Raw genomic sequence first — 25,152 nt, 5'->3', positions numbered from 1 at the left:
AATTCAAGTGTAGATGTTGATTTATCTAGTTTAGACCCTCTAATTGAGGACATTATGAGGGGCTTAACTAACTTAAAGGTATTTAGTTTTTCATGGGTGAGTAGGAATCATGATAAAGTTGCTCATGGGTTAGGTAAGAATGCAAAATTCACATGTGATCATGTTTTTTGGTAGAGAAATCCTCCAGATTTTGTTGTGTCATTTCTAGTGGAGGATTTGTTAGAAAGTTAATGAGGTTTTTAACTATGTTGAGGTGTTTAAGTCACTTTCGAACAACTAACAACTAAGAGTCAGATTGCATGAAACTAACCTTGAAATGCCAAAATCATTGGATTGGAGCAAGAAGTTGATGGCATAGATTGGAAGGATGTGAAATCAATGATCAAAAAATACCAATTATGAGTAACAAAAAATAAAAATTACATGCTATTTCTTTGGTTCATTTCCACGCTATAAATGTGCACATATCATATTTTAATGTACACATAGAAATAGTCATTGACATGTGTATAGCTAATTGTGTTGAACAATTAATCCAGTATCTCATCTAAAAAACTTTGGGGCATTAAAACAGTAATCGTGACTAAATTTTTGTCTATGAACCTTTGTCCCACAAACAAATGTGACATATATACACGTACTTTTTTCGTTCCTAAAAGTTTGGATGGTTTTGATTTCCGTCCCATCCCAAGTCAAGATACATTTTGAACTCACATTGGTGGTTTAAAAGCACACTTATAATTACTTATCGGACCCTTCAGTTTAACGGGTACTTATTGGACATTTGTTAAGATATATTTCATGTCATGTCTTGAAAATGTAAATTAATCAGAAAAAGTAAATAAATTCAAGAGAAGGTAGTTAAGATTAAATGGAAAAAATATATAAACGTAAGGTAAGCTAATAATTGTCTATATGTGTATATGCATGGTAAATTAGGTAAACTTTTGATGTGTTAACGAGTATTCAATCGACACCGATTAAAAAAAACCCTACTTATAATTACTCAACAGTGCACCCTTTTAGAACGAAGCAGGATAGGTTCCAAATCATAGGTGGCTCAAATCACAAGTGGTTTTAAGAACACTTACAATTACTCATCAATGCACAGGTTCCAAAATTACAAGTAGCTTAAACCGATATTTATAACTACTCATCAATGCAAAGGATATTAATAATTACTCGTCAATACGCCTTATAGAACAAAGCAGGATAGTTTCCCAAATCACAGGCGGCTTAAGAGGATGCTTATAACTATCCATCAATGCATATATAGGCTCTAAAATCATAAGTGGCTTAAAAGGATATTTATAACTTCCCATCAATGCAAAGAATATCTATAGTAATTACTTATCAGTGCACCCTTTTAGAACAAAGCAGGACAAGTTTCGAAATCACAGGTGGTTTATAAAGATACTTATAAAATTGCACATCAATACAAAGGATACTTATAACTATTGATCAATGCAGCCATTTCGAATGAAGTGGTTTAAAAGGATACTTATTTTTACTCATCAATGCGCCCTTTTAGAAGAAGTAATTAGCTGTATTTTTTTCTATAAAAGTAGAGGCTGTTAAAAAACAATTTCGGGTGGTTTCGGGCTCCTATTATCACTACAAGTTAAATATGTCTTTGGAAGCAATGTTGTTAAACTTGGACCGGAGAATGAACCGAAAAACCTTCCGGTTCACGGTACCAATTCGACCCTAGTTCAAAGTTTTAATAATTTTTAAATTTATTTTAGTATTAAAAACTTTGAATAAAACTAAAATATTTATTTTAGAAAGTAAAAATTTAATAAAAATCATTTGAATCTCTCAATTTTTACCGGTTCAATCAATTCTTGATTGAGTTTCATCGGTTCAATTGATTTTTTGGGTTATTCATTGAACCGGACCGGAGGTATGGCCCTTCTCGACTTTGAAGATTTTTCAAGATTGATTTGAATTTTTTTTTGGGAAAATGACCGGTTTCATCCCTCACATTTCACAAAATTATTCTTTTCGTCCCTCACTTTTAAAACGAAGCAATTTCATCCTTGACATTTAAAAACTGAAATTATTACATCCCTAAACCCAATTTTCAATATGAATCAAACCATCTATCAACCTAATTACAAATTTTGGGGGTATAATTGGTAGATCACTTGACTAACTCAACTTGATATTCACGTGAAATTTAATGAATTAAAAATAAAAAAATAAAAAATTATAACATAAAAATGAAGAATTAATCTTTCCTACATTGTCATTGTATACACTGATGGGTTAATGTACCTGCCATATCATTTCAATTTAAATTTAAACACCAAATTTTGTATTTATAATATACATGTAGACTCACAAGCGTATATACTAACGGTACATGAAAAGATTTACCCAAAAAAGAAATCCTATTATTCCAAGACAAAGAATGACCTTTTATGTTATACTTTTTATTTTTTTTGGTTCAATAAATGTCATGTGAATATGATCTATCAATTCTATCTCCGAAATTTATTATTGGGTTATTGGATGGTTTGATTCAAATTGACAATTAGGTTCAGGGATGTAATAGGTTTAATTTTTAAATGTCAGGGACCAAATTGTTTCGTTTTAAAAGTGAGGGACGAAAAGAATATTTTTGTGAAATGCAAGGGATGAAATAGGTCATTTTCCCTTTTTTTTTTAATTCTCAATTTTGTCCTATAATTGCACCCGTAAAAGTTTCTGATATTTCCAATGTTCCGTTACTTTTCTCCTCCAAGTTCTTGAAATCTACAAATATCACTTAATTTATAAATGATGGCCTGTTTGGAATGAAGTCAAGTACTAGCAAAAAATTTAGGATAAAAATAGAATTTCAATGCTTTTGGTACATAAAAATAAACGTAAAAGATTCTGTTGTCTATTGTACAAAAAGAAACTATCATGTAGTTGTTGTTATTGTCATAAAATACTATGCAATTTTAACAAAATTCATATAGCTGTCACACTGTGCATTAAAGTTCTTCAATAAAAAAATTTACTTTAATCATAGCCCCTAACCTTGGATCCAAACTCCGCCACAGCTTGGGAGCATCGCTCCAACACACCAAGGTCTTTCGTAGCAAATGATCCTTCCTTATAACATACCTTTTGTCAACTGAAAAACATTCATTATATTGGCCACACACGCACTGCAACGTATATAAATTCCTGCTGTGAAATGCTTGCATGGATGGCATAGTGCAATAAATTTAATATTGGGCCCATTGCCTATCATCCAAAGAGATGCAGCTACGCACAAGACGACAAGGCAGATAGAAATAGGCCGGCAAGGCAATCTCTGCTATGCCCTTTCCCTTGTTTATATATACATGTACAAATCCAAGCCTTCTCTTGACCCATATTGCTTTCCTATGATTCACCCCCACTATCTGTTGTAATTTCTTTCATTTCCTTCTCCACATCCACATCCGTTTACATAACATAAGACGTGGGAAAGAGACTGATGAGAGGGATGTGTCTCTGAGTTCTGTACTTCTTTTTTCTTATCACTTCTTCCCCCTTGAAGACCCAAGTTTCGTAGCCTTTCGGATTGCAGGTGGACCCTTTCAGAAAAAGAAACTCATTGCCAACTCACAAATCTTACTCCAGCTGATTTCATAATGGAATACTGGGGCTTCATCTGCATGCTGATAATGGCTGTTTTTGGTGGTTTTATGGCATTGAAGTGCCTGCTGAAGAGCGTAAATTGGTGGCGCTTTGAAGCTAAGTTGGGTGATAGGAGATTCTCTCTGCCTCCTGGTGATCTGGGATGGCCTTTTATTGGCAACATGTGGGCTTTCCTCAGAGCTTTCAAGTCCAGCAATCCTGATTCTTTCATCTCCAGTTTTGTCAACAGGTTCTCTCAGCTGTGTGTGTTTGTGTCTGTGTGTCTGCAACATTTGCTTACACTAAGCAAATGTACCATAATTTTCTTTTGATTTCATGTTTTTTTATCAAAGAAGGGACGAAGTCGGAGTAGAGAGTCCAACCCTTGTTCTAAACCAAGAAACAATAAGCCTCAATAACTCGAACATGTTCTTGATTTTGGTCAATTCTGATTACAGAAGTCCATGTTTTTCATCCTGGATCGAGTTGAAAAAAGCCTCGTGATTATAGCCAATCATGTTATCATTAGTCACGATTCCCGGGTAAAAAAAATTTCTTGGCAATTGTGATCCTTTCCAAACAACCATGTCTAATTGATCATGAGGCTTGAATTTTCATGTCTTGACCCCCTTCTTAGCCAATAGCTTGTCTTTTCCTTCTTGTACACTAATTAGCAGTGATTGCATTTAAGTCCAAACATTTCATTCTAAGAAGAGGAGAATTGCATGCATAACAAGACACTTCAACTCTGACTCTGAAAGAGCGGCAGGCCATTCTTGTCACTTTATTTAACGCCATCCTTCTGTCTTTTTGCACCGTAACCACAAGCAGTAAATAAGGACATATAAACTGCTACCTGCAACTGACTGCTATATATAAACTTGTTTGATTGGATAGCTGTGCGGTTAAAATGTTTTACTGCTTTAGATTCCCTAGACTGTGCAGTGCAGGTTTTAACTGTCTAACTGCCAGAAAATTCTAAAGAAATATGTATTTTTTCTTGGATGCTATCTATCTATCTAGATTATTATTGTTATTATTAATCACATTGTCATATACAAAAGAAGTTCTGTCATTTTCATCTTCAATAATAGCAAATTTTTGCTTTCGTCCGTCAGCAGGCATGTCATCAGCTATCATAGAATTTAACTGCTCCACTTTAGGGGCATCCATTCTTCCGCTTGTCTCCTTCTTTTCTTCTTCTTCTCGGTTGGCTTGGCTATGATAGCTTGGCTACTTTCCCAGTTGCATTAAACCCCCTGCTCTAATATGATTATGCTGTCAAAATGTAGATACTAATTAAGGACAAGTTAATGTTTTGTGATGCATTTTAGTTCTTCTTAGGTACTATTGAACATCACAAATCGACTGAACCAGAAAATTTAGTTAGCTTTAACATGTCTAAAATTATGTATAATATATCATATAATATTTTCAAATTTTTGTGGGGACAAAGATTTAAATTTATAAAGAACCTATTTAAAGATTCTTAAATTTCTAGAGGAGGAAAACATAATTTATAAAAATTTGGGGAGGAGGGGGAAGGGGTGGGGGGGAGGGCCCTACCTAGTTCCGTCCTTGATGTCACACCTCCTAAGATTAGGCCAGACCCCAGAAGGACTAAAAGAAAATCATTATTGGTCCATTGCGTTACTGTCCATCATTTGTGATTCAAAATTTTTGAGTATTTTTTTTATGCTTTCTAGATTACTTTGATGCGAACCTTTATAACTTTAGTCCAGAGGAATATTTGTAGTAATTATGCCAAGGAGAAGGTATATTTGTAGTAACGTATTTTATGTGGTGTCACATCAAGATGTATGGCATGTTGTCCCTTTGTTAGCTTTTCATTTTTCCCCCTTGTTCTTTATTTCTTCTGGTGGGCATGCAAAATCAACCCAATGAATGATGCAGGTTTGGTCCTGTGGGACTTTACAAGACTGTGATGTTTGGTAACCCAAGCATCATTGTTACAACACCAGAAGCTTGCAGGAGAGTTTTAACAGATGATGAAGCATTCATGCCTGGATGGCCTAGCTCAACAATGAAACTTATAGGGAGAAAATCTTTCATTGGCATATCCCCTGAAGAGCACAAAAGATTGCGCAAATTAACAGCAGCACCAGTGAATGGACACGAGGCATTGTCCATTTACTTGAAGTACATTGAAGACAATGTTATAGAGGCATTGGAGAAATGGGCAGGAATGGGACAGATTGAGTTTTTAACTCAACTTCGAAAACTTACATTCAGGATAATTATGCACATTTTCCTGAGTTCAGAGAGTGAGCAAGTAATGGAAGCCTTAGAAAGGGAGTATACTGTGCTCAACCATGGTGTTAGAGCAATGTCTATCAACGTTCCTGGATTTGCTTACTATAATGCTCTCAAGGTGAGCTTTGTTCATCATTCTTATATTCATTTCACAACTTATTCCGGTGGAAATGAAATGGTACAATACTCATTTAATGGTGCTATGGCATTTGATTTCAAGTTGAGGAATAAATATAGTACCTTGATTGCCATGATTATATTTTTGGGATTATGAATTGCAACTCAAATAAGTGATCTGAAATGTTCAGGCACGGAAAAGGCTTGTGGCCATATTTCAATCAGTTGTGACTGAGCGAAGGGCAAGGAGACAGGAAAATCCAACTGCTGAGAAAAGGGATATGATGGACGCGCTGATGGATGCTGTAGATGATAAAGGTAGAAAATTAGATGATGAGGAAATTATTGATGTGCTAGTAATGTATCTAAATGCAGGCCATGAATCATCTGGCCATGTTTCAATGTGGGCTACTCTATTTCTGCAGATGAACCCTGAAGTCCTTCAGAAAGCAAAGGTAAGAAAATCATACTCATCACCTTCTACTCATGGATGCCACTAGCTAAGACTGAGTTTAGTCTACTAAATGTGATGATGTTTGGGAGTGCAAAAATGGCCTAAGAGTTCAAGATTCTGGCTAATTAGAGTTCTTAAGGATTTGAGGACCACCCTTTGCCTAAAGTACTGGACTTACTTGCAGGCTGAGCAAGAGGCAATTGTTAAGAACAGGCCACCGGGCCAAGTAGGTTTGACTCTGAAAGAAATTCGACAAATGGACTATCTTTCAAAGGTAGCTGAATTTCTTAACATCTCATAAATTTGCAATCTTCAAGCATGCACCTGAGTTTGCTGATGAAATTTTCTTGCTCCCAAATCTTGAAGGTCATCGATGAAACACTACGTGTGGTTACCTTCTCATTTGTGGTATTCAGAGAAGCAAAGAAAGACATTAATATCACGGGTAAGTTCAGTGATCCTTGATTTTCAAATATCCGGATGACATCCCAGAAACCAATGCAAAAGCATATACATGAAGTAATTTCTTAGCAGAAGTTTTTCCGTGTTTTCTTCTCTTCACAGGAAAATGACTGCGCTCAAATAGTGTAAATGAAAAACCAACTATAATGCTTTTTGGATAATCTTGCAAATAAAAACATGCAAGAAGCAGTCTATTTGTTATGTTTATGAAAATGCGCTAACTGCAGGATTCTCGTTTCTTTCAGGTTATACGATCCCAAAAGGGTGGAAAGCATTAGTCTGGTTTAGGAACGTTCATTTTGATCCTGAATTGTATCCTGATCCAAAGAGATTTGATCCTGACAGATGGGATGTAAGTTTTAACTGTTCTGAGTTCCTCTGCGCTGCTCCTTGTATCTATTTTTGTTGAGTTTTATCTTTTTATTTCCTCAAGTACGGATCACTGCTTTTTCTTGTGACGGCAATTATGAGTTAATCTAGAGACTGATAGAAGAAAATCAAGAAAATTAACAGATGCTATATTCGTTTTCCAGGGTCTTACAGCTAAAGCAGGAAGTTTTCTTCCTTTTGGGGCAGGAACCAGAACTTGTCCGGGAAATGATCTTGCAAAGCTTGAAATTGCTATTTTTCTTCACTATTTTCTCCTTGATTATGAGTGAGCAACCTGGCTTCCATACCTTCTTAACTTGCACTTCTTAGCTTAAAATTCCTTTCAAACTGTAATATAACGTTCAGAAACTATGTATGATTGACAAGGCTTGTGCATGAACACTGGTTTCTTAACCACTTGCTGGTATCATTCACAAATCAAACCCGTATTAGAAATTAGGTTCATTTTCATGGAGAAAAGATTGAAAGTTGCTAATTCAAATTCCTTGGTGTTTTCAGAAAACAAAATCCACAAGCCAGATTTTATTGATTGTTTGCTTTTTGTCTTGCAGGCTAGAAAGGCAGAATCCTTCATGCCCAATAATGTATTTACCTCATCAGAGGCCTAAAGATAATTGCTTGGGAAGAATCAGAAGGGTCTCACCTTCAAGTGTACGGAAAAAGGAGGACTGAACTCTCCTCTATTTCAGTAATGTTTAAGTTAGTAAGACTTAACTAGATAGTTTATGTGGCCTTTGTATCCATTGTACTAGTTCTATATTCAGGAAAAAAAAAGCTCATTAAAATTTTAGCCATTTTCCTAACAATTCTTTGTTAGTTTTAGCCAGAGGACCATGCAGATAGCACTCATGTTCTATGATCTCGGGCTCAATTTTTTTTGGCTAAAGAAAAGGATATCACACGAATAGTTGCTTTCTTGATCCCTTATACAAATCTTTGTGTTGCTTAATCTTTCAGCACAATTGTCGTACAGGCGTTAGGCCTGTCAACAGTTTGGACCTAGACCCGGACCGGATCCGTGAAATTATTGCGGGTACGGGTAGGGATTTAATTCCGTTACTCGGATCCGGATCCGTTTTGTCAAACAAAAACGGGTCGGATACGGAATATAGTATTCCGGCCCGTATTAGACCCGGATCCGGATATAAATGGATTAATAATTTAAAATATATATATTTATCAATATAATTTGATTAGGGTGATGTATTTCATTAAAGTCAATTTGATTTCTTTTCTTATTTGTTTTTTTTTGTATTAGTTAGAAATTAGTTTACAAATATATTTTTTTTCTCATTTTTATTAGAAATTATAAGTTTTGATAAATTTTTCAGGTAGATCCGACCCGAATCCGAGACCCGTCGAATTTGGATCCAAAACATAGAGTAGAAGACCAGTCGGGTAAACGGGTCGGATCCGGGTCTGATATGTTATGCCGGGACCGGGGTCCGGAATAATGAATTTCGGCCCGGACCCGGCCCATTGATAGGCCATGAGTAATAGACTGTACAGATTCAGAAATTGCTAAAGAAATGGCGCTTCTCATATATTTCAGCACAAAAGCAAACATAAGCATGTCATCAAGTTCCATAATGGACGACTAGAAGATGAAAATAATACCAGGTTGACATATATAAATATTTTAGAAACAAGAAGACCATGGTATATGCTATCTACCAACACACACACACCAAAAAATAATAAAAAAAGCATGGTGAAAAGAGGTGCAAATGTTATTGTAATGCATTTGATTTTAGTCACTAGGACTAAATAACTATCCTAAAGTTGTGAAGGGATAAATCTTTTAAACATTGGCATGTTTAGCAAACTTTTGGTAAAACTTAAATATGTTTTTGCAATCATTTCTTCATCTCATGCTTTGGAAAATGTAAAATTGATATTAAAATTGGGGGATGAAAATGTAAAAGTGAGAAATTTCTTGGTGGTCTAAGATGAAAACCTTTACTGGCTTTAGAGGGTTTAGTGTCAATCATAAATTTGCCTTAAAAAAAGAGTTAATTCCATTTTGTAACCTTCAACTATGTTTCAATTTTTATTTTCGGTCTTGAAATTATATATTAAGACTCTTTAGTCCCTTAAGTACAACCATTAACAGAATCTCCAAAACTAATAGAATACTTTTCACTTGACCAGCATGATTGCATGTTACAAGGGCGTCGAAGGAAAGATTAAAGAACAAACTTAAAAAAAAATCTCAAAAATCAGAAAATAACAAAAGTTTAGGGACCAAATTAGGGGTCCGGTAAAATTTAGAGACTAAAACGTCACATTTTAGAATTTAGGGACCAAAATGAGAATCAGGATTCTTGTTGAAATAAACCCCACGATGTCAAACTAATTTTGCTTGTTAGCATCAAAGGCCTCGTGATTTCAACGGCTACTAGAAGTATATTTCAAAAGTTAGGTAGTGCAGTTAAAGAAGTGGCCAGAACCAAAGGCTCAAGCTGGTGGTACACATCCCACATGGCTGCTGCTTCCCGGGCTATTGCTGAACGTATCCCTTTGGTTGATTTCGTCCTCGAAGTTCGCGACTCAAGGGTAAGGCAGGGGGAAAATTCTGGCTTCTGGGTCCTTTTAATTGCAAACAAACTGTTTGCTGAAATATCTGAATGACTGGTCGCTTTTGTTTTTCCTTCTCTTTTGGTTTGTTTGTCCGCTGCCCTTGTACTTACGTTATGAGTTTCTGAATTTTAACGCTTGGGTTGTCATCTTTTGGTTGATTGACGTAGTAAATAGTAGAATACTGATGTTGATTTATGCATCAAGGAACGTCTGTATGCTTATGCTCATTTTATTTATTTATTTTTAAAGTATGTTTCTGCTTAGTTTGTTTATTTTTCATTGCTTTTTTCTTCTTTTTGGTTCTGATTTTTTTTTTTTGGTTTGTACGATTACTAGATTTCTTTGTCATCAGAATGCAGCCAACTCGGTGATTTATTGTCTTCTCCGAGGCGTGTCATAGCCTTGAACAAGACAGACCTTGCAAAACAATCAGATATGAAGGCGAGTATCTATCCTAATGGTAAAATTTGGTGGTAATCATGCAAGCTATGAATGTTGAACTCTCTGTTGCAGAATGCTAGATTTACATCACCCTTTTGGCTATCAAAAGATTCATTGTATGTTTAATAAAAGTTAATCATATGCATAACATAACAGTTATTAGGATATATTATCATAGAAGAATGACCAACATGGATTTGTGGACAATTTGAAGTTGTTCTAGGAGATTAGATAGAACCTGGAAAGTTTGATGTCTATGGTGAATGCTGCTTAATTTTACTTAATCTAACTGAAGCATTCATTGAAGTTCAGTATGATATGGTTCCACAATATTTGGTGAAATATCTTATGTAAGAAAGTTGATTAGTTGGCATGACTAATCAAATTTTTGTTAGGCAGAAGTTCTCAATCACTAGATGGTGAAGTGTTTACAAGACAGTTCATCCTAGGGTCTGATGATTGCTTCAATTGCTTGGTGATGAGAGATGTTTACCATGGATCATAATACTGACTATATAAGTAATTGGAGATTGTAATTCGGGACAACAGGAAGAAACTTTTTGAGACTGGTTAATACTTTTTTCTTGGTTGGCTACAATGAGTTGGCAGTGGCATCTGAAGAACTAGTACTTCAAAGTACAACATCTTCAATATATATTACGAGAAAGGGTATTGTCAGTTGACATTTTTATCTTATAGCAACCTTCAATATATTAGGCAAGGATGGGATTTGGGGGATCACATTTCCACTCATGTAGCATACTTGTGATTCTAAATACGAATACATCACTCTTAGTAGGATTTCCTTCATGGGAAGAAAATTTTGGCCTTTGGTTACTTATCTAGTTGATGCTGTTCGTCTGATTCATCATATTTGCAGTTATATGCATATAAACATCTGACATACTATCATTCAGGCATGGAGTAGGTACTTTAACCAACACAAGATTTATTAGTGAGGCATTGTAAACCAAGTTACTCATAAAGGGAACATTAGATGTGAGCTAATATATGCTCTGTAGATACAAAAGGTTTAGTCATACAATACCTTATGGCATTAATTTGAAAGTTTCTAGTGACAAGGTGTGAATGGGACTCTCATGGAAGTGTAAATAAGTAGGATGAGAGAAGATCTGTTCAAAAACTAAGAAATGTTATTTCATAGGAGTTTTAAAATACTAAGCCCAAAGTGAGCGCTTAAAAAGAGGAAAACAAGTACACATAGATTTTCTAAGGACAACCCACCTGCTTTATATGATTTCACTTTATGCATTAAGGTGTTCTAAGAACATTGCAGGCAAAATTACACCAACTTGGCGGTAAGGATATATGTATACTGTATACATATCTTTCTTTGCCAAGTACAATGCTTGAATTAAGGTGTTATGATGACATTCAAGTCAAAATTACATAATTTGTCAGAGGGATATAGTACATGACTTTTTTGTAAAGTAAAATCAATCAAACAAAAAAAAAAATTAAAATCAATCAAACTTTTTCAAGCAACCGGCTTATACAATTTTTATTGCTTTGATTCATTTGATTTGTAAGCTATCACAGCTATATCAGAGGATTTAATTTATGCATCCATGAATGATAATCGCCATGGGTTTTCACCTTTTGATGTGTGAACTATAACATGAAAACAATAGATTTTCACCTGAAGACATGAGACTGAAAAATGAAAAAGCTACAGAAGAGAGCTGTTTTTTTGTTCAAGCATTCAAGGTCCACGAGAACATTAAATTAAGGCATTCTAATCCAAGTTATATGCAAAGAATGTGACTTAGCTCGGATCTAGGCTTGGCAAGTGAATTCGCAGATCCTCAGTTAATGTATATTCATGTCATCTTGTCTTTAGAAAAATTTAGGTAATAAATTGGTAAAGTATTTAAAAAGTAGTCTTTGGCAAGTTTGATTAATATATGAAAAAGCATAATACGATAGTAATTTTAAGACTAATATTTAGAGAAGTCTCATAATTTACAAAAATACTTGATTAGGCTTTCGCGTTTCTTATTATGGGCATATAATGTCAAGATATTATATTCAATATGCAATTTCTACAAGTGTACAGGAATAGATTTAAAGTTAACAAATTTTGGGTGATTAAATTATTAGAAAATCTGTATTGAGGGTATTTAAGTCAGTTTTGAACAACTAACAATTAAGAGTCAGATTGCGTAAAATCATTGGATTGAAGCAAGAACAATGAATGGTGCAATAAGTTGGTGGTATAGATTGACTAGATTGAAAGGATGTATGGATTGAGAGGATAAGAAATCAATGATTAAAAAAATTACCAATTATGAATAGCAATAAAAAAATTAAATGCTATTTTTTTGGTTCATTTCCACACTGAATGTGCACGTATCATATTTTAATATACACATAGATATACACATAGACATGTGTATAGCTATTTATGTTGAACAATTAATCCAGTATCTCATCTAGAAAACTTTGGCTCATTAAAACAGTAATCATGACTACATCTTTGTCCTGCGCACCTTTGTCCGACAAATGAATGTGACATATATACACATATTTTTTTTTTCAAAGTTTGACCCAATTCAAGATAGACTTTGAAATCACAAGTGGTTTAAAAAGATACTTATAATTACTCATCCATGCAAAGGATTCTTATAATTACTCATCAGAGTGCAGGTTTTGAAATCACTGGTGACTTAAAAGGATGCTTATCAATTATAATTACTCATCAATAAAGGATACTTATAATTACTCATTAATGTATCCTTTTGGAATGAAACAGGGCAAGTTCCCAAATCACAGTTAGATTAAATGGATAATTATAATTACTCATCAATGTACAGGTTTCAAAATCACAATGGTGGTTTAAAAGAACACTTATAATTACTTGTCAATGCAAAGGACACTTATAATTACTCACCAATGCACCCTCTTAGAACAAAGCAGGATAGGTTCTGAAATCACAGGTGGTTTAAAAGGATTCGATTCTCATAGTTATTCATCAATGTACCCTTATTAGACAAAGTAGGACAAGTTCCCAAATCACAGGTGGCTTGAATGACAAGTGGTTTATTACTCATCAATGCACCAGTTCCAAAATCACAGGTTGCTTAAAAGGATATTTATAACTACTCATCAATGCAAAGGATATTTGTAATTACTCATTATTTACCCTTCCACTCTGAAATCACAGGTGACTTAAAAGGATACTTGAAATTACTAATTAATGCAATGAATACTTTTAATTGCTCATCAATGCACCCTTTTAAAACGAAGTAGGACATGTTCTCAAATCACAGGTAACTTGAAAGAATAGTAATAATTACTTATCAATGCACAGGTGAATTAAAAGGATACTTATAATGACTTATGCAAAGAATCTTTATAATTACTCATCAATGCACCCTTTTAGAATGAAGCAGGGTAAGCTCCGAAATCACAGACGGTTTAAATGGATACTTATACTTACTTGTCAAAGCACCCTTTTTGAATGAGTTCCCAAATCATGGGTGGTTTAAAAGAATATTTATAATTACGCGTCAATGCAAAAGTTTTGAAATCACAGGTAATTTAAAGGATATTTATATTACTCATAAATGCAAAGGATATTTATAATTACTCATCAATACAGCCTTTTAGAACAAAGCAGGACATCTTCCCAAATCACAGGTGGCTTGAAAGGATACTTATAATTGTTCATCAGTGCACAGATTTTGAAATCATAAGTGGCTTAAAAGGATACTTATAATTGTTCATCAGTGCACAGATTTTGAAACCATAAGTGGCTTAAAAGGATATGCACAAGACGCAAGACAAATAGAAATAGGCCGCAAAGCTGTCTCTGCTATGCCCTTTCCCTTATATATATAGAAATCCAAGCCTTCTCTTGACCCATATTACTTTCCTATGTTTCACCCCCATCATCTTTTGTGATTTCTGTCTTTTACTTCTCTGCATCCACATCCTTTTACATAAGACTTGAGAGAGAGACTGATGAGAGGGATGTGTGTGTGAGTTCTGTACTTTTTTCCTTTCACTTCTTCCCCTGAAAACCCAAGTTTAGTATCCTTTTCAGATTGCTGGTGGACCCTTTCGGAAAAAAAACCTCATTGCCAATTCACAAATCTTACTCCAGCTGATCTCATAATGGAGTACTGGGGCTTCATCTGCATGCTGATGATGGCTGTTTTTGGTGGTCTTATGGGATTGAAGTCCCTGCTGAAGAGCTTAAATCGGTGGCACTTTGAAGCTAAGTTGGGTGATAGGAGATTCTCTCTGCCACCCGGTGATCTGGGATGGCCTTTTATTGGCAGCATGTGGGCTTTCCTCAGAGCTTTCAAGTCCAGCAATCCTGATTCTTTCATCTCCAGTTTTGTCAACAGGTTCTCTCAGTTGTGTGTGTTTGTGTCTCTGTGTCTGCAACATTTGCTTACACTAAGCAAACGTAGCATAATTTTCTTTTGATTTCATGTTTTTATCAAATTTGTTCCTTTGTTAGCTTTTCTTTTTTCCCCTTTGCTCTTTATTTTTTCTGGTGGCCATGCAAAATTAACCCAATGAATGATCCAGATTTGGTCCTGTGGGACTTTACAAGACTGTGATGTTTGGTAGCCCAAGCATCATTGTTACAACACCAGAAGCTTGCAAGAGAGTTTTAACAGATGATGAAGCATTCATGCCTGGATGGCCTAGTTCAACCCTGACACTTATGGGGAGAAAATCTTTCATTGGCATATCCGCCCAAGAGCACAAAAGATTGCGCAAATTAACAGCAGCACCAGTGAATGGACATGAGGCATTGTCCATTTACTTGAAGTACATTGAAGACAATGTTATAGAGGCATTGGAGAAATGGGCAGGAATGGGACAAATTGAGTTTTTAACTCAACTTCGAAAACTTACATTCAGGATAATTACACATATTTTCCTGGGTTCAGAGAGTGAGCAAGTAATGGAAGCCTTAGAAAGGGAGTATACTGTACTCAACCATGGTGTTAGAGCAATGTCTATTAACGTTCCTGGATTTGCTTACTATAATGCTCTCAAGGTGAGCTTTGTTCATCATTCTTATATTCATTTCACAACTTATTCCAGTGGAAATGAAATGGTACAATACTCATTTAACGGTGCTATGGCATTTGATTTTAAGTTGAGGAATAAATGTAGTACCTTGATTGCCAGGATTATACTTTTGGGATTATAAACTGTGACTCAAATAAGTGATCTGAAATGTTCAGGCACGGAAAAGGCTTGTGGCTATATTTCAATCTGTTGTGACTGAGCGAAGGGCAAGGAGAAAGGAAAATTCAACTGCTGAGAAAAGGGATATGATGGACGCGCTGATGGATGCTGTAGATGATAAAGGTAGAAAATTGGATGATGAGGAAATTATTGATGTTCTAGTAATGTATCTAAATGCAGGCCATGAATCATCTGGCCATGTTTCAATGTGGGCTACTCTATTTCTGCAGAAGAACCCTGAAGTCCTTCAGAAAGCAAAGGTAAGAAAATCATACTCATCACCTTTGCTCTGTATTTCTTGATCAATGTGATCTACCTTCTACTCATGGATGCCACTAGCTAAGACTGAGTTTAGTCTACTAAATGTGATGATGTTTGGGAGTGCAAAAATGGCCTAAGGGTTCAAGATTCTGGCTAATTAGAGTTCTTAAGGATTTGAGGACCACCCTTTGCCTAAAGTACTGGACTTACTTGCAGGCTGAGCAAGAGGCAATTGTTAAGAACAGGCCACCGGGCCAAGTAGGTTTGACTCTGAAAGAAATTCGACAAATGGACTATCTTTCAAAGGTAGCTGAATTTCTTAACATCTCATAAATTTGCAATCTTCAAGCATGCACCTGAGTTTGCTGATGAAATTTTCTTGCTCCAAAATCTTGAAGGTCATTGATGAAACACTGCGTGTAGTTACCTTCTCATTTGTGGTATTCAGAGAAGCACAGAAAGACATCAATATCTCTGGTAAGTTCAGTAATCCTTGATTTTCATATATCAGGATGACATCCCAGAAACCAATGCAAAAGCATATACATGAAGTAATTTCTTGAAAGACGTTTTTCTGTGTTTTCTTCTCTTCACAGAAAATGATTTTGCTCAAATGGTGCAGATGGAAAACTAGCTATTATGCTTATTGGATAATCTTGCAAATAAAAACCTGCAAGAAGCAACCTATTTGTTATGTTTATAAAAATGTGCTAACTGCAGGATTCTCGTTTCCTTCAGGTTTTACAATTCCAAAAGGGTGGAAAGCATTAGTCTGGTTTAGGAACGTTCATTTTGATCCTGAATTGTATCCCGAGCCAAAGAAATTTGATCCTGACAGATGGGATGTAAGTTATAACTGTTCTATAGTCCTCTGCTCTGCTCCTTGTATCTATTTTTAATGTATAATTTCTTCTCTTCGCTTCCTGGCTATCTCTATCAAGCAAGAATTATTATCTTTTAACTTTTTATTTCCTCAAGTACGGATTACTGCTTTTTCTTGTGACGCAATAATGATTTTATCTAGAAACTGAGAGAAGATAATCAAGAAAATTAACAGATGCTATATTCATTTTCCAGGGTCTTACAGCTAAAGCAGGAAGTTTTCTTCCTTTCGGGGCAGGAGCCAGAACTTGTCCCGGAAATGATCTTGCAAAGCTCGAAATTTCTATTTTCCTTCACTATTTTCTCCTTGACTATGAGTGAGCAACCTGGCTTCCATCCCTTACTTGCACTTCTTAGCTTAAAATTTCCTTTCAAACTGTAGCATAACATTCAGAAAAGATGTATGATTGACAAGGCATGTGCATAAACACTGGCTTCTTAAGTAGTTGCTAGTACCATTCATAAATCAAACCTGTATTAGAAATTACGTTCATTTTCATGGGGAAAAGATTGAAATTGCTAATTCAATCCCTTGGTGTTTTCAGAAAACAAAATACATAAGGCACATTTTTATTGATTGTGTTGTCCCTTTGTCTTGCAGGCTAGAAAGGCAGAATCCTTCGTGCCCATTAATCTATTTACCTCATCAGAGGCCTATAGATAATTGTTTGGGACGAGTCAGAAGGGTCTCACCTTCAAGTGTGCGGAAAAAGGACTGAACTCTCCTCTATTTCAGTGAAATCTTTGGCATGCTTAAGTTCGTAAGACGTATCTAGATAGATTATGTGGCCTTTGTACCCAATCTACTAGTTCTATATTCAGAAAAATACAATCTTAATAAAATTTTAGCCAATCTACTAGTTGCTTTCGTGATCCCTTGTACACATCTCTGTGTTACTTAACCTTTCAGCACAATTGTCGTACATAAGTATTAGCACAAAAGCAATCAAAAGCATGACATCAAGTTTCATAATGTAAGCCTAGTACGCCATGTTTGTCCAGAAGTAATCTATAGAAGATGAAAACAATATGAGGTTGACGTATAAATATTTCGACAAGAAGAAGACCATGGTATACACTATTTACCAACATTCACATAGCAAAACCAAAAAAAGAAAAGAAAAGGTGGAAATAGCCGCGAATGCTCTCGTGATGCATTTGATTTCAGTCGTTAGGACTAATTAACTCTTCTAAAATTGTGAAGGGATAAATCTTTTAAACACTGATATGTTTAGCAAACTTTTAGTAAGGACAAATTTTACTTTGCGCTCTCGAACTTGTATTACTTTTTTTTTGCGCTCTAAATTTCAATTTTGGACACTTTGCATACTAAATTCTTAATTTTGGACACTTTGTATCTTAAACTCTCAGTTTTGTCCAATTTCAGTCCAATCAATGGCTATACTGGCAAAATTAATTAAATAAAGAGTAGTGAAAATTAATGATAATATGCCATTTTGTTCTACTCGCAATCCCTTAACTTTTTGACCATTTTTACTACATTATTTTTTATTTATAAAGTCTCAATTACTATTATTGTTAACAAAATTAAAGAGATAAAAGACATTACAAATTAATGACAATATATTATTTTATTTTTGTTATGATACCCATGGTAGCTTTTGACTACTTTTGGCACATTATCATTAGTTTATTAGGTCCTCTATGCTGTTAATTTTGTTAAAGTTGTCATTGATCAGACTTAAATAGGACAAACTTGAGTGTTTAGAGCGTAAAGTATAAAAAACTAAGAGTTTTGGGTGCAAAGTATCCAAAACTAAGAGTTTATGGTGCAAAATATCCAAAATTGAAATTTAGGGTGCAAGGTGAAAAAGTGATACAAGTTTGTGGGTGCAAAGTGGAATTTGTCCTTTTAGTAAATTTAAATGCACAAGCATTTCTTTATGCATACCTTTTGAGAAAATGTAAAATTGATATTAAAATTGGAGGATGAAAATGTAAAAGTGAGAAATTTCTTGGTGCTTTAAGATGAAAACTTTTACTATTTTTATAGGGTTTAGCGTCAAATCATAAATTTGCCATCAAAGTGTGAATTTTATTTTGTACCATTCAACTATGTTTCAATTTTTATTTCAGTTTTGAAATTATAAATTGGAACTTTTTAGTTCCTAAACTATAAAAATTATCCCACTTAAGTACAATCATTAACAGAATCTCCAAAACTAATAGAATACTAGTCACTTGAACTGTATGATTGCATATCATAAGGACGTAGAAAGAAAATTAGATTAAACAATAATCTGAAAAATCTCAAAATTAAAAAATTAAAAAATGTCTCAATTTTTTTAAAAATGCCACCATCAAGCCATTAAGGTTTGGTGGGTTGGGAGGCAAGGTTATTGCCACAATACGTGACTCTCCAAATCCAGACGGGTGTGTAGTTTACCCGTCTGATTCGATGGTGATTCAATCTGTGTCGACCCCCCACATGCCCAATTGGATCTCATAGGCCTAGTTGAATCCCTCCCTTAGAATAGGTTAGAGTAGGAGTAGGAGTAGAAGTAGAAATAGTATAGAATAAACTACTACCGACTGTGAAAAAAAAAAGTAGGAACCGGTGAAGTTTAGATATTAAAATGCCACAGTTTAGAGTTCAGGGGCCAAAATGAGAATCAGGATTCAGTTGGTGGGTGCATAATAAAACAAAAAAAACAAAAACAAAAAAAGAACTGAAGGAAGAGGATCCCAGAGAAGCCTGCGTACCATTGTTGAAGATGACTCCACGATGACAAACTAATTTTGCTTGTTAGCATCAAAGGCCTCATGGGTTCAACGGCTACTAGAAGTATAGTTCAAAAGTTAGGTAGTGCGGTTAAAGAAGTGGCCAGAACCAAATGCTCAAGCTGGTGGTACACACCCCACATGGCTGCTGCTTCCAGCGCTATTGCTGAACGTATCCCTTTTGGTTGATTTCGTCCTCGAAGTTCGCGATGCAAGGGTAAGGCACGGGGAAAAATCTGGCTTCTGGTTCCTTTTAATTGCAAACAAACTGTTTGCTAAAATATCTGAGTGACTGCTCTCTTTCTTGTTCCTTTGCCCTTGTATTCACGTTGTGAGTTTCTGAATTTTAAGTTCTGGGGACGCAGTAAATATTGAAATACTGATGTTGATTTATGTATTAAGATACGTCCGTATGCTTCTGCTTAGTTTGGTTTTTTTCTTCAATTGCGTTTTATTTCCTATTTGGTTCTGAAAATTTTTCTGGGTATGATTCGTAGATTCCTTTGTCATCAGAATGCAGCCAACTCGGTGATTTGTTGTCTTCTTCGAGGCGCATCATTGTCTTGAACAAGATAGACCTTGCAAAACAATCAGCTATGAAGGTGAGTATCTATCCTCATAGTAGAACTTGTGGGTCATCATGCAGATTCGATATGAATGTCGAACTCTTTGTTGCAGAATGCTGGATTTAAATCACCCTTTTGGCTATCAAAAGATTTGTTGTATGTTTTCTTAAAGTTAATCATGTGCATAACATAAATATTATTAGGATATATTATCATAGAAGAATGTATAACAGGAATAATGGAAAATCTAAAGTTATTCTGGGAGATTAAGATGGAAGCTGGAAAGTTTGATGTCTATGTTGAATGCTTGTTTTTACTTAATCTAACTGAAATGTTCATTGAACATCAGTGTGATTTGGCTCCACAAATTTTGGTGAATTTGGCATGATTAATCAAATATTTTGTTGGGCAAAAGTTCTCAATTACTAGATATTGAAGAGTGTACAAGACAGTTCCTCCCAAGACCTGTTGATTGCTTCAATTGCTTGGTGATGAGAGATATTTACCATGGATGGAAGTAATTGGAGATTGTAATTTGGGACAATGGGAAGGATACTTTTGAGATCAGTTAAAACTTCTTCCTCGGTTACAGTGAGTTGGCAGTGGCATCTGAAGAACTAATGCTTCAAAGTACTACATCTTCAATATATATCATGCAGAAGGGTATTGTAGGTCGACATCTTTATCTTATAGCAAACTTCAATATATTAGACAAGGAAGGGGATTGGGGCATGAGATTTTCACTCTTGTAGCATACTTGTAACTCTAACCATGAATACATCACTTTTAGCAGCATTTCCTTCATTGGAAGAAAATTCGCCTTTGAGTATTTATCTACTTGATCCTGTTCATCTGATTCATCATATTTGCAGTTATATGTATATAAACATCTGACATACTATCATTCAGGAGTGGACCAAGTATTTCAACCAAGAAAAGTCTCCTGCTTTCGGAGTCAATGCGCATAATAAGGAAAACATCAGAGAGGTAATTCTAGAAGCTGTTCTCACACAGTATAATTCTTATACTAGCTGACTTATTACTGAAATAAATGCATTCCATCTCAATTAATTTTATCTAATAGAAATGATTTAATTATTGCCAATGTGGGTCCTGTTTACTTGTCTGACGAATTATTAAGGGTAAACTGGTTACAGCCAGAAATATGATATCACAACACTAAAAATTGATCTCCTTGATGCTATATTAATTGGAAGTAATAAAAGATATATCTATGAAGATTAGTGTTATATCAATCTCTTAAGGGGTGAAGTGGTATACATCTTCTAATTAGCAAAACTTAGTAAGCATGATACAGTCTTTGTCTTCTCAAGTTAAATTGTTCTTTTATAGCATAATATTGATCATAGACAGGGTAAACTATCCTCACCTAGTACAAAGATAATCCTGTGGCATCCTCCGTTGACGAGGATATCTATGCTGAAAACAAAGTATACAAATCCTGAGAGAAAATAGTAGATAATTGCCACGTAAATGCTATTTCTTTTTTCTTTTTGATCAATCCAGTGAGCGACAAATCATCTTTTAACATAATATACACACCTTCTGATTTTCATACTGGTGGGCCACTTGGGTTCATCTGTTTTTCAGAAGTTTCGCTTTCAAAGCTCTAGGATATTCAGTTGTTCCACTTATTTTAAGTTTTCTTTGTTATTCCATGTGGTCTCATGTCTGACAAAGCTCTTGCTCATTTCCAATAAAGACAATATCATTCATTTCAAGATTTGTGACTGACAATTTGTTGTTACCTTTGTGCTTAGGTGGTAATATTTTCTGTCGATAATCTTCTATCTTCTTTATATATATTGGATTCATCACCAATTTTAACATCTTACAGTTCCTCAACTTTCTGCAAGCTAGAGCTAGAGAACTTCTGAAGACAGGTCACTCCGGTCAAACGATAACTCTAATGTTTGTTGGAATGCCTAATGTAGGCAAGTCTGCCCTCGCCAATGCACTGCACCAAGTTGGAAGGATAAGCGCTCTAGGTCAGTTGATCCATACTGTACTTTTCATAATGCTATTAATCTTTTTGGTATGGTAACCATAGCTTCAATAAATATTTCATTTTCTTTCTTTCCTTTTCTTTTTTCTGTAGATGATATTCATTTTTTTTTTGTTGCTTCTAACCTGATGATATGTTGTTGATTTAAGAGAAAGGGAAGTTAAAGCATGCCACCGTGAGTCCACAACCAGGGGAGACAAAAAATATAAGCAGCTTAAAGGTGCAAAACTTTCTCTTTAATATGTGCTCTATTTCAACTTGGGAATCTAGCAAAGTTGCACATTTTTATACATTGTTAGTCATCGTACTTGCATGCACAAGCTGAAATCAGAAATTTCAAATTTCGTAATTGCTGCTGTTATTTCATGCAAAAACTTCATTGCGTTACCAGTAAGCTGAGTAAGCTCAAGATTTGTGGGGCATAATAACCTTTTTTGGAGATCTTGATTTAGCTATTCTCCCTTAAGCCAACTATCATCTATCTGAGCAAATTAATCAATAATCAGACCCCCCAAAACTTAAGTTTGTCTGGTTGTTATGTTTTTCTATCATCAGTTTGCTTAATTTATCACTTCTCATTTTTGAAGCATTTGCTGAAATTTCACTGCAAGCCATCATCTGTATCTTAAGAGTCCCCTTGCATGCTAATGATTGTACACCTCCAAAAAATCTCTGTTTCCATTTTGTCCCCTTTCTGTTTTCAGTCTTCATGCTTTTTGCTTTTGGCTTTTTGTTATTATTCATGAGGTTTTTTGCATTCAGATTGCCAGTCATCCGAATATCTATGTCTTGGACACTCCTGGTATCTTGCCTCCAGAGATTTTTGGTGACGAACTGTGCTCTAAACTAGCTTAATAGGTAGAAATGCTAACTGTACAGTTTTTATTCATTCTTGTTCTGAGAACTTTCTTTTGGCCTTGGTTTACATGTGAAAAACTCTCTTTAGCTGTTGCAGGTATGTACCTTAACTATTCAGTCAAGGCCATTGAGAACAAAATTAAAGTTTCCAGTAAATTGTACTGACATGTGTTTCCAATGCATAGGAGCTATCAGGGACTGCATTGTTGGGAAAAATGATTTAGCTCATTACTTTCTTGCCGTTCTTAATTTGAGCCAAGAATATAAGAAATGGTCGAAGTTTTCTGCCATGGAGAATGTTAGATCATCAATTTATCAGGAAGAGGAGCTTTCTGAGAGCTCTCACATGGACAAGAGGCAATATGCAACTGATCACACACAGGTATTTTGTAAATGGGTGCTTCACTGTTCCTTGGGATTGGCTTTGGCCTTTCGAAGTATTCTTTCAAACAGAAGCAGGTCTTTGAGAATGTGTGCTTGTTTCAATCGAGACAAATTCATGAATTGTATTCTGTTGCAAGTTTGATAAGATAATAAATCTTCTCATATAAATGTGCCTCACACAAAAAAAAAAGGGAATAGTTTTTAATGAAGGTTGCTTAAGAGTTAGCTTTACCATTAAAGAACTTACAGAGGTAGACATTAGTACCACAAGATGCAAGAGCTATTAAAACAGTAGGAAAAGAAAACAGAAAAGAAAAAACAGGACAAATCATCAGGAGACTGCCTAGAGTTACTTGCATAAGTTAGTTTTATTAGCCTAAATTCCTACGTAATCACGTCTAACTATGTATTAGGAAACTTCTAGGTCTGGTGTTGCATTTATGTAAAATTTTCCTTCCTGTGTGATGGTTTCCATGTTTTGACTAACAAACTTCAGCTGTGTGATATTGGTAAGAATTTGGTGGTACTAAGAGGTGTGGTTTACATTAAATGCCTACTCTACCTGGGGCATGGAAACAAAATTAATTCAGTCAAACTCTCCAGTGGGATTAACCGTGAGAGATTATTCTGGACTTGCCTATTTTCTTCCTTCATTTCTGTTGATACAGGAGCTTTGAAACAGTTGATCGAATTTATTATAATAGGTTCATAACGAAAGCTTGCATGATTCAACTAATCTATAGTTGTTAAATTCTGTTCTGTTGCCTTTTCATGTGATAACCCTAAAGCACATATACGTTCGGTTCAAAGGAGAAGGACCATTTTAGGATTTTTCTTCTGTCTCCTCCTGATTCTGGTGGCCAGAATGGTATGTAGTTCAAATACGTAGTGAACAACTAAAAGCTTTAAATATAACTGACAGTATTCATAGTTCAAAAGGAATGCTGAATATTAAAATCTACGGGTAAGGGAAACAGAAAATTTTATGCTTATTGTGGATAGGGACTACACTTCTTGAGGAGCTTATCCGTCCTTTGTGAGTCTTTCTGCTATATGCACTCAATCAAACAACTGAAGTTTAAAGACTTGTGATAAGAACAATAATGAAAGTTAGGGCCATCAGATTCCTTTTTTGTTTAGCTTGTGACTACATTATTGATAATGGCATTCATAACCATTTATGCAGGATTTCATTGTAAATGATGTTCGGCGAACTCTTTTTGAAGCTGTTTCAACTTTCAGCGGAGATCTGGAAAATGATAAGTATTTGGAACAGCTCATTGAAGTAGAGTCCAGAATGTTACGAAATGCCTTTCGTATTACTCAATCTGGAGCGGATGGTCATACTAAATTTGCTATTAAATTATTGGATCTGTGTCGCACAGGAAGGCTTGGTCATTATGTTTTAGATGATATTCCAAGGATTTCCTGAGAATATAAACCTGGCCATCTTTTTCTTGCACTTTTTATTTTTCACTTTTCTTGAAAGCCAAGGTGTATAATGTTTCCGCGGTGCTCAAATCATGCACGCAAAAAAAAAGAAGAAAAAAGCATACTGTATCAATGTTTTAGTGAATTGCAGATTGAAATAGTGGCACCCTTAAAAGAATTCAAAAGAATTCAAAAGAAAAGTGAAGTCAACCATGGGCACCTTATGTACATAGTCTCCACGAACTATATGTGAGTCAGGTGCCTAAGATTTGTCAATATTAAGGTATTAGGGAACAAAGCCAAGTTCCCTATGATAACACAGAAGAGGTTTTTGCATCTGTATCATCCTGCAGCTCAAGGCTTTTGACCTTGGCCTCTCTTTGTTTTTCAGAGGTCTGGTCTCAGATAAGGCTACCTACCCAGTAGAAGACTACCCT

At 35.1% G+C, this 25,152-nt stretch overlaps 3 protein-coding genes across 4 annotated transcripts; all 3 read left to right on the top strand.

Moving 5' to 3' along the window:
• Positions 1-3,629: 3,629 nt before the first annotated feature.
• On the top strand, positions 3,630-8,173 carry LOC113763336 (ent-kaurenoic acid oxidase 1-like). 2 transcript variants are annotated; one of them, XM_027307105.1, is made up of 8 exons: positions 3,630-3,865; positions 5,530-6,007; positions 6,198-6,461; positions 6,645-6,734; positions 6,827-6,905; positions 7,168-7,274; positions 7,456-7,577; positions 7,864-8,173. In XM_027307105.1, exons 1-8 carry the CDS (start codon positions 3,630-3,632, stop codon positions 7,982-7,984), a joined length of 1,497 nt encoding a protein of 498 aa, XP_027162906.1. In that variant the 3' UTR covers positions 7,985-8,173. The 2 variants fall into 2 exon arrangements, with proteins under 2 accessions (XP_027162906.1, XP_027162907.1); XM_027307106.1 differs by having other exon boundaries at positions 7,168-7,287; positions 7,466-7,577.
• Positions 8,174-8,801: 628 nt separating this feature from the next.
• Positions 8,802-24,766, top strand: LOC113759377 (DAR GTPase 2, mitochondrial). Its single transcript, XM_027301942.1, has 9 exons — positions 8,802-8,815; positions 9,682-9,868; positions 19,948-20,052; positions 20,926-21,003; positions 21,875-22,025; positions 22,192-22,262; positions 22,805-22,893; positions 23,078-23,282; positions 24,471-24,766. Exons 1-9 carry the CDS (start codon positions 8,802-8,804, stop codon positions 24,714-24,716), a joined length of 1,146 nt encoding a protein of 381 aa, XP_027157743.1. The 3' UTR covers positions 24,717-24,766.
• Positions 14,404-17,524, top strand: LOC113762670 (ent-kaurenoic acid oxidase 1-like). Its single transcript, XM_027306219.1, has 8 exons — positions 14,404-14,706; positions 14,894-15,371; positions 15,562-15,825; positions 16,043-16,132; positions 16,225-16,303; positions 16,565-16,671; positions 16,904-17,025; positions 17,310-17,524. The coding sequence occupies exons 1-8, from the start codon at positions 14,471-14,473 to the stop codon at positions 17,425-17,427; spliced, it is 1,494 nt and encodes a 497-aa protein (XP_027162020.1). The 5' UTR covers positions 14,404-14,470; the 3' UTR covers positions 17,428-17,524.
• Positions 24,767-25,152: the final 386 nt, after the last annotated feature.

The sequence above is a fragment of the Coffea eugenioides genome, chromosome 2 (genome assembly GCF_003713205.1).
Source record: "Coffea eugenioides isolate CCC68of chromosome 2, Ceug_1.0, whole genome shotgun sequence".
Lineage (NCBI taxonomy): Eukaryota > Viridiplantae > Streptophyta > Magnoliopsida > Gentianales > Rubiaceae > Coffea > Coffea eugenioides.
The sequence above is the reverse complement of the archived record's forward strand: the minus strand, read 5'-3'. Positions and strand labels throughout refer to the sequence as shown.